General features: G+C 51.3%; 5 protein-coding genes across 5 annotated transcripts; 3 read left to right on the top strand and 2 right to left on the bottom strand.

Annotated features, from left to right (window-relative positions):
- Positions 1-370: 370 nt before the first annotated feature.
- On the bottom strand, positions 371-1,693 carry Triagg1_10439 (uncharacterized protein; the record flags this gene model as incomplete). The annotated part of the gene is made up of 7 exons (XM_062894511.1): positions 371-433; positions 488-552; positions 611-619; positions 682-817; positions 876-1,193; positions 1,248-1,548; positions 1,626-1,693. 7 exons carry the CDS (start codon positions 1,691-1,693, stop codon positions 371-373), a joined length of 960 nt encoding a protein of 319 aa, XP_062750633.1.
- An 859-nt stretch (positions 1,694-2,552) lies between these two features.
- On the top strand, positions 2,553-4,322 carry Triagg1_10438 (uncharacterized protein; the record flags this gene model as incomplete). The annotated part of the gene is made up of 1 exon (XM_062894510.1): positions 2,553-4,322. One exon carries the CDS (start codon positions 2,553-2,555, stop codon positions 4,320-4,322), a length of 1,770 nt encoding a protein of 589 aa, XP_062750632.1.
- Positions 4,323-8,593: 4,271 nt separating this feature from the next.
- Positions 8,594-11,074, top strand: Triagg1_10437 (uncharacterized protein; the record flags this gene model as incomplete). Its single annotated transcript, XM_062894509.1, has 1 exon — positions 8,594-11,074. The coding sequence occupies one exon, from the start codon at positions 8,594-8,596 to the stop codon at positions 11,072-11,074; it is 2,481 nt and encodes an 826-aa protein (XP_062750631.1).
- Positions 11,075-11,875: 801 nt separating this feature from the next.
- On the bottom strand, positions 11,876-12,641 carry Triagg1_10436 (uncharacterized protein; the record flags this gene model as incomplete). Its single annotated transcript, XM_062894507.1, has 3 exons — positions 11,876-11,939; positions 12,065-12,270; positions 12,489-12,641. The coding sequence occupies 3 exons, from the start codon at positions 12,639-12,641 to the stop codon at positions 11,876-11,878; spliced, it is 423 nt and encodes a 140-aa protein (XP_062750630.1).
- Positions 12,642-13,376: 735 nt separating this feature from the next.
- Triagg1_10435 (uncharacterized protein) lies at positions 13,377-14,666 on the top strand (the record flags this gene model as incomplete). Its single annotated transcript, XM_062894506.1, has 2 exons — positions 13,377-13,810; positions 13,883-14,666. 2 exons carry the CDS (start codon positions 13,377-13,379, stop codon positions 14,664-14,666), a joined length of 1,218 nt encoding a protein of 405 aa, XP_062750629.1.
- Between the last annotated feature and the right edge of the window lie 640 nt (positions 14,667-15,306).

The raw sequence follows: 15,306 nt of genomic DNA, 5'->3' as shown, positions 1-15,306 counted from the left end.
TCCCATAGCAGCACCTAGTAGTTGCAGCATTGATACTTTCTCCGGCTTTGGAGGCAGAACCGGCTCTGCGAATAGCGCCAGCAGTTCAAGTAATGACGAAGCTTCTGGTAGTACCCTGAATAGCTAGGATCGTGTTTTCCAATACCCATATGGAGATCAATCTAACCATCCTTGACATCTCAAAGAAAATCTTTCTCAAAAAAGAAATTCGGTGCACCTAATTATCCCAAACATTGGCTGGTCGAGTATCTAATTGTCGCCATCCAAAACAAACAGCTTCGGAAAGCATTAGCAGAGCCCGTAGAATCTGAGAATATGTCTTCACATACTAAGGAGTTTAACCAAACAGAATAACAACCCATCAAGTCGTCTAGACGGGAACATTGGTGAAAAGGTATGACACTGATTCGCCATTGTGGGTTCGTCGAATAGCCTAAGAGAAGTCAGTGTCTAGAATCCAAAGACTATCCAGCAGAGATGAGCATACCTCAGCAAGTGTGCCAGACACATCGATGACCTTGAGCTTAGGGCAGCGCTCGGTTTTATCGCCAACTAACATTAACATGGTTAGACTCTGGGTACTTGCATGGGGGAATTTGATGAAACCTACGGGGAACGGCTAGTTACATGTTAGTGATATGTTCATCAAAACAGGGTCCATTTTCATGAGAAGTCACTTACTGTTGGTGACAACAAGGCCAGATAGATGGGAGTTGTTAATGGTGTCAATGGCGGTGCCGCTGAGGATGCCATGAGTGACAATAGCAAAGACTTGGCGAGCGCCGTGGCTGTTGAGGGTTTCCGCCGCCTTGGCCAGCTATCGAAGGCTATTAATGGTATGTTTACGCAATCGGGAAGTAGGTATCATCACTTACAGTTCCACAGGTGTCGGCCATGTCATCCACAAGGATAGCCACCTTGTCTTGAACATCACCCACAAGAACCATGCGGCCGACAACATTAGGTCGCGGGCGCTCCTTGTGAATCAGAGCAAATCCGGTGTTGAGACGGTCTGCAAGCGAGGTGGCGCGCTTCGCACCGCCAGCATCTGGAGAGACGATGACGCAGTTCTCAACGTCCAGGTTCTCGCTGATCCACCGCAGGACGGATGGCTCCGCATACAGGTTATCTACAGGCACATTGAAGAACCCCTGGATCTGTGAGGCATGCAGGTCCATAGTGATGATATGGTTCTACCGCATGTTAGCTTCTTGATCTGGATCAAAAAAGAGGTTGGCTTAACGCACGCAGCCGGACACCTGCAGCATGTTTGCAATCAGTCTGGCACTAATGGGTGCACGGGACTTGTCCTTCTTGTCCTGGCGAGCGTAGGGGTAATTAGGAATGACGGCCGTGATACGTCTAGCAGACGCAGTGCGGCAAGCGTGGATCATGATGAGCAGCTCCATGAGACCATCGTTGACGTCACCCGGCGCTGTCGACTGAAGGATGAAGACGTCTTCATCTCTCACGGACTCTCCAATGGAAACACTCGTCTCTTGGTTAGAGTAGTTGAGGCTCATGGTGTTGGCGATATTGATGCCAAGTCTGCCGCAGAGTCAGTCAAGTGACGTCTGGCGCTATTTGTCTCATATCTCGTTCAACGACCATCTGGCGAGACATACCGACTAGCCACCAGAGCACTCAGCTCCGGGTGGGAGCTCCCAGAGATGAGCTTGATCTCGTTTGCCATTTGGTCCAACATCGTTAAAGAGGGTAGCAGAAGTCCCTTCTGCCGGAGAGAGAAGAAAAGTAAGAAGAGAGAAAAAAAAAGAGTGGGGGCGAGCAGGATTGGGTGGTGTGCAGAGGAAGCAAAGACGCAAGTGTCGAAGCTCGATTTGAAAGAGGTGAAAGAGGAAGCAAAAGTTGCTCGCTGGCGATGGCTGAACGCGCAGTTACAAGTTGTTTGACGCTGGAATCGGCATGACTCTTTGGTAATTTGTAATTTTTTTTACGATGAAAGTTTGCACGTACCAAGTACATGTTAAAGCATGAGTCTTGACGCTTGGGCGGTCATGTGACAGCCGGTTACGCCTCTTTTGCACTGTACGAATTGCCGAGCACCACTATAGAGCTTATGTTGAGTGCGGAGCTTGAGCCTATCACATACCTTAGTACTTCGTACATTAACCGCACAGTTACATTGACGATAAGAAGCAGCTTCCTTTGAACCGCGAGAATCGGAAACATTCTCGCCGGGGCTACGGAGGCCGGGCGATGTAACAATTGGTGTTTCCCCTATTTTCTATTTTATATACAAGATCTTCCTCATCTTGCGAATCTCGACTCTGTAGACGACGGCAACCCGATGAGATACATGAGATGAAAGCTGCGCTTCAAGCATGCCCTGAGATGTTCGGCAAAAGCTCCATGACGACACCGAACTGAATCCATCAAGAGTTCAATTATAGGCCAATTCATCGACGCTGGCCTTGGATTTGACAATTCAAACATTGATTGCCATTTAAAGGACTGCACAAGAGTATACGCGATATCTATTTGCGGTCTTCGTCATACGAAGCATAGTGTGTCGTCATAACCTCTCTTTCACCATGCAGTCTAAATCTCAACAGCCCCAGCGGCCCAGTGCAACTGACATGATGGCTTGCTTTTCTCTGCGCGAAGAGTCTCTGAATAGTCGCCCGCTGCGGCTGCTAATCACTGCCACGGGCACGCGGCATTCGTCTTGGGCCCAACCGCTCGTGGTGCGGCTTTCCAAAGATCGTCGTATAGAGATGAGGGCGGTGGTCGATGATCCATCACCAAGGCTGAATCAGCTCATTATTACCATCCAAAATTCGCCCATGGCCCAAGAACCAGTCGGCCCGGAAGACGTATCTTCTAAACACACGGGCCTAAATATACATGACCTAGTTGAATGGGCCGACCTCTTGGTTTGTGTGCCGCTAGATATCAGAAAAATTGAAACCTTATTGGCGGGTGGAGGCGACACTTTTCTTGATGACCTCCTGAGAAGCTGGAACGAGGCCCAGAAAGGGTGCATCATGGTACCCGGAATGGATGACAGCGCATGGCTAAGTCCTATAGTCCAACAGCAACTGGGTGAAGTTCAGAGAGAATGGCCCTGTATCCGTGTGATGCAGCCCATACTGTGGCACTATGAAGATGCAGCGCATCCGCAGCAAGCAACGAACTGGAGTGGATTCAGAGACTTGCTTGATCTTATTCAAAATCAAGCCGATCTGTTAAATCTTGGCCGCGATGGCGAGGCGACAGGGAGAACCGCTGCCACGTCCGAACTTCATGCAATGACTTTGCCGGGCCTACCATTTGAGTTATGGAGCAAAGTGTTGAAGTTCACAGGGGATTGGGAGCTGGCTGCTGCATTGGGCATCAATACCAGTCTGCCCGTTCCAACAGAATGGAACATGCGAGTCGAAGATCTGAGCGATCCTTTGCTCATCTACTCACATGAGCTTGAACGGGCGGTCCTCGCATGCAACATCACTGCTATTTGCCAGAAGCTATCACAAGCACCAGCAGATTTCCAGATTTTGCCAGTGCTGGTCGTGAAACTCATCACACGATTTGCTTTAGTCAAGGTGCTCACTTATCTGGAAAGCAACCACCCCCAGTTGTTCAAGGCATTCGATGGGGCCTTTCTTCCAACCAAAGCGTCTGCATATTATCCTCAGGTCAAAGTCTTGGATTACTGGAAAAACAGTCCTCACTTCCAAAATCGCCATGTCTATGATACCGAGGCGATAGATGGCGCATGTAAGAATGGCCACGTGCATATTTTGCAGTGGTGGAAGCAATCGGGGTTACCGTTGTTATACACCAAAGTCTCACTGGAACAGGCGAGCGGTAACGGCCTCATCTTGGTCCTTGAATGGTGGCGCGACGCTGCTGCCCTGGACCACAATATCGTCTTAAAGACTGGCAGGTCGCTCTTATGGGCTGCCACGAATGGCCAAGCAGATGTGCTACGATGGTGGCATGCTTCTGGCATTCAAATGGGGTACAGCGGTGGTGTGGCCTTTACAGCTAGCCGTTGGGGGCATGTCCATGTCTTGGAGACGTGGCGAAAGCTGCAAGGCGATGGCAATGTCTTATTTGATGCCGAGGAAGTCATATTCATCGCTACAGCTCGTCAGCATGTGGAAGTCCTCGAGTGGTGGCGGCAGTTTGCCCGGGGTACGCTCGACGGCATGAATGGGCGAGGAGTCAAGGTCAAGTTTCGAACGCGAAGGATCCAAGAGGCTGTTGAATCTGCTCCCAAGTCTCAAGAATGGTGGTTTCGTTATAGACTAGGCATTGGGAAAGATCAGGACTGGTGGCCCTCTTTTCTAGCATTGTGATGCGTCACGATAACATGATATCCTATATAAACTACAACAGCGGACTTGCCAGTTTCTCAGCAAATATTCGGAGGTAACGTTAGGACGAGGTAACATCGAGCCCGATTTTTGGAGCTTTGTTGATGTCATGCGCAGCAGGAAAAGAGTCCTGAGATTAGTAGGTATTCATGCAAGTATGTACACAGTCAATAGCAATGTAGCTTAGTATGCCCAGCAGAGCTTGAAATTGCAAATATGATAGTGCCATTTGTCAATAAATGTTTTATTATTTCCCATCTTTTTCACATATCCCGGCATGGAGCAGCTGTCAAATGCAGAACTAATGAGTCGAGACACCTCGGCTTGTGGCGAAGACACAATCAATGGATCAATTCCCACCGTAGCGGCCTCCACCCTGGGATCGAGTCATTCACATAATAAATAGCCCTGCACTCCGTATTCTGGTTTCCCTCAAGACATCAGGCTACTGGAAATTTGAAATGAGCTCGAGGGGCTAGGCTGTGGCTGACTGAGACCTGAGGCCACACTGATCACTTTGAACACATGGCACACGGCTGATGAGTTGTCCAAGGATCGTCTCAGCCAGCGCCCACCTCCGGATTCGTACAAGTAACGAGTCAGGAAGAGAAATAAGGCGAGCCCGATAGAAGAAAAAAAGGGAATAAACAAACAAAGCTGTATATGTGGTGAACGGACCAGTCAAAGGTACGTGCAGCAAGAGATCGATCCCATTCCGGCAAGTCAGCGGGCTCCGCATTGAGCCGTAATTATATGGACATGGATAAGTGACGAATCACGCGCGCGAACGGGCAAGGAAATAGAAAATGACGTTGAAGATGGACGGTAGCGTTGGTAAGGAATATTCTGCATGGCCAGTTGGCGAGAAGATTGGTTTACTTTCGTTGCGGATATTCATTTCAACACAAGGGATTGACGCGATTTTCTGAGACGTGGAGTGAACCACACCACCCGTTCTTCCCTTGAGGGCGATGTCACCGGATTTTAAAATTGGAGGGCTCGAGGTGTAGAATGCTAGTACAAAACAATGAATGTTTCTAGTTTCAATCAAACGGCAGAGGAAACGGGGTTGACGGCGGACAAATAGATTATAGCGGGCTGAGATTTGCGGGATGAAACCAGACAGCATTCAAGCTGTAAGTGCAAACATATGTACAGCCTCAACACCTGATGATGCCATATTTGCCATCAGCAGAGCTTATCATGACTGCTAGCAAGCGCTGACGATGTCATCACTTAGGCAGCTTGGCACCTGGTCGATGAATTTGGTCATTTATTTGGCCGGGGAGTTGGTCTACAAGAGGACTGGCGATCTGCCGTCTTCCCTTGCCCTGTGAGGATCAAGCGTGTAGTTTCCCTGCATATAATTGACATTTATCGAATGCTCCCTGTATTGAACCCTGGGTAGGTACACATACGCAGGCATTTCTGCCTCGTATTTGCAAGGAGGTCGTCATATCTCGCCAACAGGCAAAAGTATGGCAAATTAATAGTTCGACACATCCCGGCGGCCGTCGTTAATCTCATCGGGCGAAATTATATCAACTTCTCAAGTAGGGGAACTTGCGTGGTTCGAGCAATTTGGCCTTCAGGCACGATGTGAATATATCACAGCCGCGACAACACACCAACTTTTCTGCTGGTGAGATTGATGGAACTGCCGATGCGGCAATTGACGGACGGGCATTAAAGACACGGACGGACCCAATGAGACGCTGAGGCACGAGCTGATGCTCCATTCGCACTGCCAGCGGGATAGCTAACGCAGATGGGGAGAGACACGTGGGCGCCCCAGACTCAAGGCCAGCGTGCGAGGGACAAGCCTGTAGGATTTCGATGTCCCTGCAGAAGCAGGAGGAGGATGAAGGACGCTTGCTGTGAGATGTCTCAGTTGCTTTTCTCGTGTGAATCAAATGGCGTAATCGCTGCAGGAATCCCCAAGTGCATCTCCGTACGGAATACATCTAAACTGGCGGCGGTATGTGCCCATACAAGGAGAAGCCGAATCGATATCGGACAACTCCGCAACAGCTGATCCAGGAGCGGTATCCCTCCTCTTGCATCTTGTGTAGCGGATAAGGTACTGCGGGTATCCGATACAGATATACTAGTCGGGCAATCATCGTGTGAACTCCTGATGCAGCGGTGAGGTTCCAATGCATGGTTGCGAGATTCAAGCACATGGAGGTCATTTGACTGAGGTGGAATGGATGGATTGCTGATTGATCACCTCGACCAAACTTTGGGCATCCTCCAGCGGCTTCAGTGGTTCGTCTGGGCTTTCCGGCGCGCCAAGGCCCTGAAAGCAGCCCCTACCTGACCACCAACGGCCCGTGCAGGGGATGTCCGCCGACCTCAGGCACCCAGGACGGGCCTAAGAAGGGGAACCCCTGCTTGCTGCTGGTCTTGACTTGACTCCTCATTTCCCATTTCTGCGCTGCTTCGCTCGTTGCCACCAACCGAGAGTCATCACACTGCCAGCCATGTGTTGCATCGCACTGCAGAAAGGCTGAGAAGCCCCCAAAGACGGGCCCCCGCGGAAATTAGACAGCCAATGCCTGGTCAGCAGGCGACACCGACTCAAATCGGCTTTGGATGCCATCGTGCGCACAGTCGGCGGGCCGAGGGCAAGACGCAGACGGGATGGGCCAAACAAGCTCAGACACGGTGTGATGCAACGAGCCGATTTCACGCCTTCAAGCCCATTGCGTGCTTGCTTTGATTGCTTCTCGCCCCAAATCGCGTACTCGTACAGGAAAGTCTGCAAGCCTATCGTGCCCGGACCAGGTGGTGACAGGGAGACAGAGACTGCATGGGTCTACCGTGGAGATCGTGGCTAGCGTCACTCCAACAAGGCCTCAGTCCGAGATGATTCGAGAGGTTGCCAAGTACGAGTACCGACGCGAAGCATTGATGGAATGCACAAGCCCGTGCTGCTCCAAGGAGAGGAGCTGTTGCTCCCGACGAGTGGGATTCAGGTGTGCGCCGGCAGGCTAAATGGGCCATGTCCCAGAAGTTCTTACGAGTACAAGCAACGCGCTCTTAGCACCGACCCGACAAGCACACGCTACTCCAGTAGTACGGAGTCCAGCACCGCGGATGTGGTTGTGATACAAAGTACTTGCATGTTGGTGCAGGTGGTATCACCATTACTGCCGGTCAATTGCCTTCGAGCCTGCAGCGGGAGGCGGTAGCTCGACGAACCCTTGCCTTTGAGGAGACGATGGTGTTGCATCCAAGTCGGTGATCCGGCGCCAGGCCCTGCAAGGTTGTCGACATCGTCTGAGACTCCCATCTTGTTGTTGACGGCGGCGCCATTTCCCTCCCCTCGTGATTCAGCCAGGCCTGCATCTCTCGCTTGTTCTTCCCATTGCGACCAAGGGAACCGCAAGAGGAGGACAAGGGACAGGCTCGCTGTCGGCCGCCGGCTTCAACCTTTTGCCCACAATCACATCGTTTCCTGGACCGCTTCTCTTTGCTCCATCATACCGTACTATCCAGAGCACGTACCTACAAATACAAAACGACACACGCACGCACGCACGCACGGCCAGGCTAGGCTGGCTTGACAATTGCCCACGGCCTTATCCTCGCATCTTGCTCTCCCTGGTCATTCTGATCGGCTGGTCGCATTGGCTATATTGCTCCAGGTAATTAGACTGTGGAGACTGGCTGCGGATTCTGCAGTGGTCTAATTCAGCATGGCAGAACACTAGACCTCGCTTCACCACATCCCAGACGGTACCCGCAGCTTTTGTTCATTTACACGAGAGCCCCCATTCCCGATCTTGCCTGTCTCTGTTACAAACTTGCATCTTTCCCCGCCATTACCACGCGCCTCCCAGCCAGAGAAATCGGGTGCTCTGCGGCGTCGTCGTGTTTGCTTCTTCGCTTTGCGGTTTCCATCACGACCAAAGCGAGGCGACAATCCGCGATCAAGGTAGACCAGGGTCCCACTGGCAAGCGGAATTCGCGAACGACAAAACCACCACCAGATTTCCTTTTTCTGCGATTGCGAAGTCACCGACGTAACCACCTCACACTCTCGACGTTTCAACCGAATTCTTGGAATCCCTGGGATTTAGAATACAGCTGCACAGACTTAATTCGGCTCTTGCATACATCATTTAAAACGTTTTGTCAGATGACGGAGTAATAGTGTTTCGATTACCAGGGTTGGGACGGAACTTTTTTTTTTTTTTTCTTTTTGCTTTTTTTTCCTTACCAAGGCGCCTTGGGGGAAATCTTACAGGATGAGGAAGTTCAACTTTTCTCGGCCGGCACGTAAGAAGCCGCAGGAGCCCCAGCAGCAGCCAATACCGGCGATGCCTATGAGTAAAGCTCATAAAATCTTGGGTTCAACGCCGCTCAGCTTCGACACTTCTTCAATTCATGACGCCCCGCCGCCAACCGTGAGTGTTGGTATGTACGAAGACAAGACCCTAAGCGATCTGGATTTGAACCTGCGCCAAACAAGGATGACAAAAACTGATGGTGATCGGAGAAAAGAGCGCGGACCGTCCCCTTCGAACCTGAGGCTGAGTGCCCTTACCGAAAGCATGAATTTTGGAGGAAAGAATTCGTCCGGAACTCTCAAGAAAGCCCAGTCGTCTTCTACCATCAAATCTTGGCACGACAAATCAAAGCATTCTCGTTCTCTTTCACGGCAAGCATCGATCCCGCTCATGAATACTGCCTTTTCATCAAACCCGCATGCTGCCGACGAATCGTCCAAGTTAAGAAAGAAGCCCCCCAAACTCGACTTTACTGCAATAGGACCGTCTCCCCGATTGTCAAGAAAAGAGTCGGACAATTTCAACCCCAGTGCATCTAACAATTCGATCAAAACCCCGACGGTGTCATCTCCATATTCCACTGTGTCCCATCGGCAGAGCGACCTACGCGGCATGTTCAAACGACGAACAAAGGACAGCTTCAGGTCTTATGTGCCTGATTCCTCGCCATCAAATGCTGGAGAGGCCCGCCGAATGACGACACAACTGTCAGACAACGGGCTTTCCACGTTGTATGACCACTATGAACAGATGACCTTCCGACACGCTGTGGATGATGAACCCGATGTCATGGGCAGCCCTGTCTACAAGAAAGACCAAACAGACGGTCGCGGCCAGGGTGAATCTGAATGGCGGGAGCCGCAAGTACGACAGAATCTCGATTGGCTTCACAAACCTCTCAACGAATCACACGAGTCGAAAAGACTGTCCCATTCGGAATACTCGTCGTCTCCAGGAGGCGATGGAGCCAGAAGTGTTTCGAGCAGGCATACTCGAACTTCCAGGGCTTCCAGGCAGACCGACAGTGGCCTCATCCAGGAAGCTGACTTTCATGATAAAAGCGTGCTGCTTTTGTCATCCGACTCGGAAGAGGACGAGGATGATGAAAAGTCCTCGACTAGAGACCATGTCCCTCTTCCTACGCGACCGTTACCTGAACCACCAAGTCACAGCCAACAGAGACCGTCGCGATCACGACAGGTTTCGGGACATGAGCCAGGTGGGGTGCAGAATAAGAAGGCAAGCTTCGCGCCATCCAACACCTACATCGCTATTCCTAGCGCCGAGCGAAAGCGACTGTCGCCATCTCCTTCTCGGCTGAACCCGCCCTTCAGAGATGGCTCCCGCGCTTCCTCTCCCAAACCCTCAGTTGGATCTACGAACTCGACACGGTCAGGGATGACGGGTCAGATCGGCTACGGCGCAGAAGACTCCGTTCCCACGACAGTTTTGCCAGCTCGTCGTCCATCTCAAGCGGAACTAGATCGTCAAAAGGCATTGGCAGCGCTAACTAGCGGTTCCGGACCCTCGTTGCGCCGGGAATCTGCAGCAACATCATCAGACCACCCTGATCATGAACCAACGCCACCACTGAGTCCATCCTCTGTCAACTTTTACTTACGATCCGCTCGGTCATCCATCGACGACTCCAATGGGCAAGGCCGCATCATGGCACTTACTCGTCAAGAGGAGATGCTGATTTCAGCACTCCGCAAGAAAACCCAGGCAATGCGTGAAAAGTCACAGCTTGGTTCCGCCGGCAAATCCCAGCCGAATAGCCGTCCAGGCAGAAGACACGTCTCAAGCCCATCTCAGGTAATGGTGACGGACTCGATGCTCGACTTTGACTTCCCCGCGCCGCCATCCCATGGATCAAAACAACGACAGTCGGGTGCGAGTTCGATGCTGAGTGCACCCATTACGGAGCACCAATTTGGAGAGGATGAGCCCTACCGAGCACCTTCTCGTTTGACTGCAGACACTGGATCCGAAAGGGCATCTTTCGTCTCTTCTATTCGTGGCCCAGACGAGTATAGCGAACAGCAGGATGTCCTCGTGTACCTTGATCAAAGCAAGCACGCTAGTGGTCAATGGAGTCAGTCCGGAGGCGACGGCCAGGCCCTTGACGAGGCGGCTATGTCGTCAGGCATTCACGCCATTTCGTGGGATTATCCAGATGATAAGCGCACATCCAAGCTCAAGGGCAGAGCACCATCATCACGGCAGCAAATGCAAGCCGAGTGCATGTCTCCGTCCAAGCTTACTAGGCTCTCCGAGGATGGAAGCGAAGATGTCCCCCGACCAGATAGTCCGATATCCAACGATACCTTCCAACCACCACGACAGCAGCGTCGCGCTGTGCTCAACACGGCACGTCTTAGTGCCGTGGGATTCGTGCGAAGGGATCCCGAGATGGGGTGGTGGGGAGATGACGATTGAACGAACTACTCGCGGCCTCGCTCTCACTCCCATATATACGCTTATGCTTTCTGCTTCTCGAGATTACGAACTGTTTTGAATTACCGCAAACTACAACAAAGTATCTTCCGGTTCATTATTACGCCACACAATTTTTACCATTTGCTGCAACCTTTTAATTATCACTTTTTCTTTTTACGTCGAAATATATATTGGGTTGGTTGTCATAATCTTGCCCGCAAACACAGGCAAGCTGATACCCGGAGCAAACTGCGTCATTGGAGGGAATCTTCTTTCGTTTTCTTCCCATCTTTCTTTTCTTTTCATATTTTCTTCATTTTCCATCTTTCTTATTTATCTACGCATGACAGGGGATAGAGCGGGGCGAAACAAAAGAAATATTGGTTGGATTAATGGTTGGAGCAAGCGGGAAGGAAGGTTGAGAGGACGGCATGGAATGAATGGATGGGTGTCTATGTGGAGTACGGGATTTTCATGTGCTCGCTCATATAACGTCAACTTATGGTCTGCTCATGTGCAACAAATTTGAACTATCCGAGGAAGAAAGTTGACGATTGGAATGAGAAATGTGATTTTCGTGCTTCCAAAACTTTGAACAAAAATTGTGGATGAGATTTTTGCGCTTAAAAGAAGACGTGCTACGTAACTCTTCGTGAGTGACGGTGTGTGGTTGTGTGGAACCATGTATTGTTGGCTGAAAGAGAGGTTCCACGCGTTGTCTGTTTGCCCTGTTTCCTTTCCCATCTACGAACGCCCCTCCTCTCACCGTCTTTATCCAGTCCCCGGCGTTACCTTGTGTGATTATGAGTATGTAGAGCCTTCAGGGGGTTGGGGGATCTTCTTGTTGGCGGGAGCGGCCATATATCTGTCAGTGTCATTGTTAGTTTTGGGCGGTCAGGAAGAGTGCAAAATAGCTTAGGTGCCAGGGGACATCGCCCGGCCGCAACAAGACGGCGAATATGGGGGGGAAAAAGGAACATGTAAACCCACCTTCGCAGCTCAATCAAGACCATCTCCATGGTGTTTTCGCGCTTCCACTGGGCCAGGCAGGGCAGCTGCCTGGGGTCGACGACGCCGTTCTGGGGGTTGACGCAGGGGAGGTTGACCTGGCTGACGAATTGGATGGAGGGGGGCTCGTCGGGGTACTTTTCGCCGCAGTGCATTTTGAGGCTGTAGATGCGGTTTTCGTGGGCGGACTGCAGTCGTATTGGAGGTTAGCTTTTTCTGATATGCATGGAGAACCGAAGGACAGCCAGCGTATTGTCCTCCCAGGAATCAAGGTCAAGGGGGTGGAATCAAGCGTTTCATCTCTCATCTTATACGACTGCCGAACCCTGCAGGCCTAGGTATGTATAAAACGATGGCAACAAGCGTTGATGGGAAACAAAAGCAGATGCAGTGAGTCGGCCCTTACATGAGGAGGTCCCAGGATGGTTCCGTTCCAGTTGGACATGAGCAAGTCCTCTCCGTCTTCCAAGCCGTAGCTGCAGGCTTCAGCTCCGAGACCCTTTTCGCCCTTTTCGAGCTCCTCCAGCAGGCGGAAGTTGCGCGGGACCTTGGCAGACATGGTTCCTGGTCTATGTGCGTTCCCCTTGTTCTTTTTCTCTCCTTATCGCCTCGATGGGTTGCGTGTGATGCTTTGCTGCTCGTCGTTGCGCGCGCAGTAACCACTGGGTGACTCTCTCGTCTCTGAGCGTTTGTTCTGTTTCTCTTTGGTCGAGCGGGATTTAGACGCAAATAGAAGATGCAATGTCGAACTGTCGCAGGGTTTGTTTGATATGGGAGCAGCGCTGTGCAGCTATTCCTGGCGCGGGGCAGTTTTTGTATGCCGAATCACTGTTATGGAGAACAATGACAAGGACAAGTGAGTGATATGACGGAATGGTTCGGGGGTACCTGACCTGGTCGGAGGTACCCTGGCTGCGGCTCAGCGGATTGTTAGTGCATAACCTTGTTAGTGCATAACATGGGACTGTGGCTGGATGGGTAAATGCCGGGTATAGGCGGGGAGCAAGCGAAGCTCTTCAACAAGCTGCAACCTGCAAGCATTTCCCGAAACGACAAATCACAGCCAGATATCTACACTACGACAGCACAAGTTTTTCCTTTTGTTTTCTCTTCTCCTGGCCATCTGCTGTCCTCCCTGCTTTTCTGCAGCTCAATTTGGCATCACAGTTACGCTACCACTCAAGCACAAGCTGCAGATCCAACGCAAACCAGGGAGCAATCCGCAACTCTCGGCCACCGGCTAGCCCAAGCAGGCACTCGCATACACGCAGCAACGCATTGCATTTTTCTCACGATGCCCTCATTGCCACCCAGAGCCGCCCTCCGAGCGGGCAGGACAACCACGGCTCTCCTGCTGCGGCCTCAGTCGCACCTATCCTTCTCTTCGTCTTCACGCACTCTCCTCCCCACCAGCTTCTCCAACACCAGCGGCAGCTTTGGTGGCCCTCTGCCCTCATATTTCCAGAAGCCCCGGCTGCCCGCCAACACCATTGTGCGCTTTGTGCCGCAGCAGACAGCATGGATCGTCGAGCGAATGGGCAAGTTCAGCCGCATTCTGGAGCCCGGATTGGCCATCCTGGCGCCCGTCATTGACCGGATTGCATACGTCAAGAGCTTGAAGGAGGTGGCAATTGAAATTCCTAGTCAGAGTGCCATTACGGCGGACAATGTGACGTTGGAGCTGGACGGTGTTTTGTTTACAAGAGTGTTTGATGCGTACAAGGCCAGGTGAGCTGCATGCTCCTTTGCCGCTGAACTACCAGGAGAAAAGTCCATACTAACGAAGACTGTGTTTTCCAGCTACGGCGTCGAAGATGCCGAGTATGCCATCTCCCAGCTCGCCCAGACCACGATGCGATCCGAAATCGGCCAGCTAACTCTCGATCACGTCCTCAAGGAGCGTGCTGCTCTCAACACCAACATTACCGCCGCAATCAATGAAGCCGCCCAAGCTTGGGGTGTCACTTGCCTTCGATATGAGATTCGGGATATCCATGCCCCTGGAGCTGTTGTGGAGGCCATGCACCGCCAAGTCACCGCCGAGCGCTCCAAGCGTGCTGAGATTCTCGAGTCCGAAGGTCAGCGACAGAGTGCCATCAACATTGCCGAGGGTAAGAAGCAGAGTGTCATCCTCGCTTCCGAAGCTTTGCGTGCCGAGCGCATCAACGAAGCAGATGGTGAGGCTGAAGCTATCCTGCTCAAGGCCAAGGCCACTGCCGAAGGTATTGACGCCGTGGCTGCAAGCATCCTCAAGGGCTCTCACGGAGCCCAGGGCGCCATGAGCTTGACGGTGGCGGAGAAGTATGTCGAGGCCTTCAGCAAGCTTGCCAAGGAGAGCACGGCTGTTGTGGTTCCTGGAAATGTCGGCGACATCAGCGGCATGATTGCCACTGGCCTCAATGTCTACGGCAAAGTCAGCGAGGCTCAGGCAAAGGTCTTGGCCAAGCAACTCCTCCCATCATCTTCCGGTAGTGAGGCCGAGACCGCTACAGGGACACCTTCGGAAGAGTTTGCCAACGAAAACAAGGGCGGTGTAAAGGACAAGGTGCTGGAGAGCTTCAACCAGGTTGCCGAAAGGAAGTAAGGAACAAGACAACGCCAAGCCATATAAATGAAAGCACGAAACAATTTCTACAATCATCATAACGCATGGGCCAAATAGGGGCCACAGGATTACCTTCTGGACATGTGAAAGGGGGAGGGGAGAGAAGGAGGGGAGTATGGAAGGCGTTGTTGGCCCACGTCACGACTGCACTATGTATAAGGGAAAAGCGAAGATTTGGGCAGACACGGCGTTTTAATGCGCGTTTTTGTTCGCATGTGTGTGATTTTTCTTTCTTTTTTCTTTCTTGTTTTGGTTTTCCCCCCCTCTCCCCTGTAAAAAAATCTCTCATCATACAACCAATTTTTGCTATTTTTACTATTTGCTTTTGCATCTTTTATCCTTTAGCTTGTAAAACTACAATGATGAAAAGGGGGGTGGTGGAAGAGGCACATACGACGTTTGTATGAATAGGCGAATACCACTTTCCGTGCGCAAGAGACTACTGAAAATTGAAAAATGTCACATCATGGAAAGAGGAACAGAATAGGTACGTGAAGGTAATTAAAGCATTAGAATTGCGTATATGTATCTAATGACTATTCTGGGGCGTCGAAATCCGACACAGCCCCTCGATTTTTCTCCCAAGTGTATGGGAAAAGAAAAAATAGGTATCATTTCA

This window comes from Trichoderma aggressivum (assembly GCF_033847375.1).
Source record: "Trichoderma aggressivum f. europaeum strain CBS 100526 chromosome Unknown scaffold_073, whole genome shotgun sequence".
Taxonomy (NCBI): Eukaryota; Fungi; Ascomycota; class Sordariomycetes; order Hypocreales; family Hypocreaceae; genus Trichoderma; species Trichoderma aggressivum.
The sequence above is the reverse complement of the archived record's forward strand: the minus strand, read 5'-3'. Positions and strand labels throughout refer to the sequence as shown.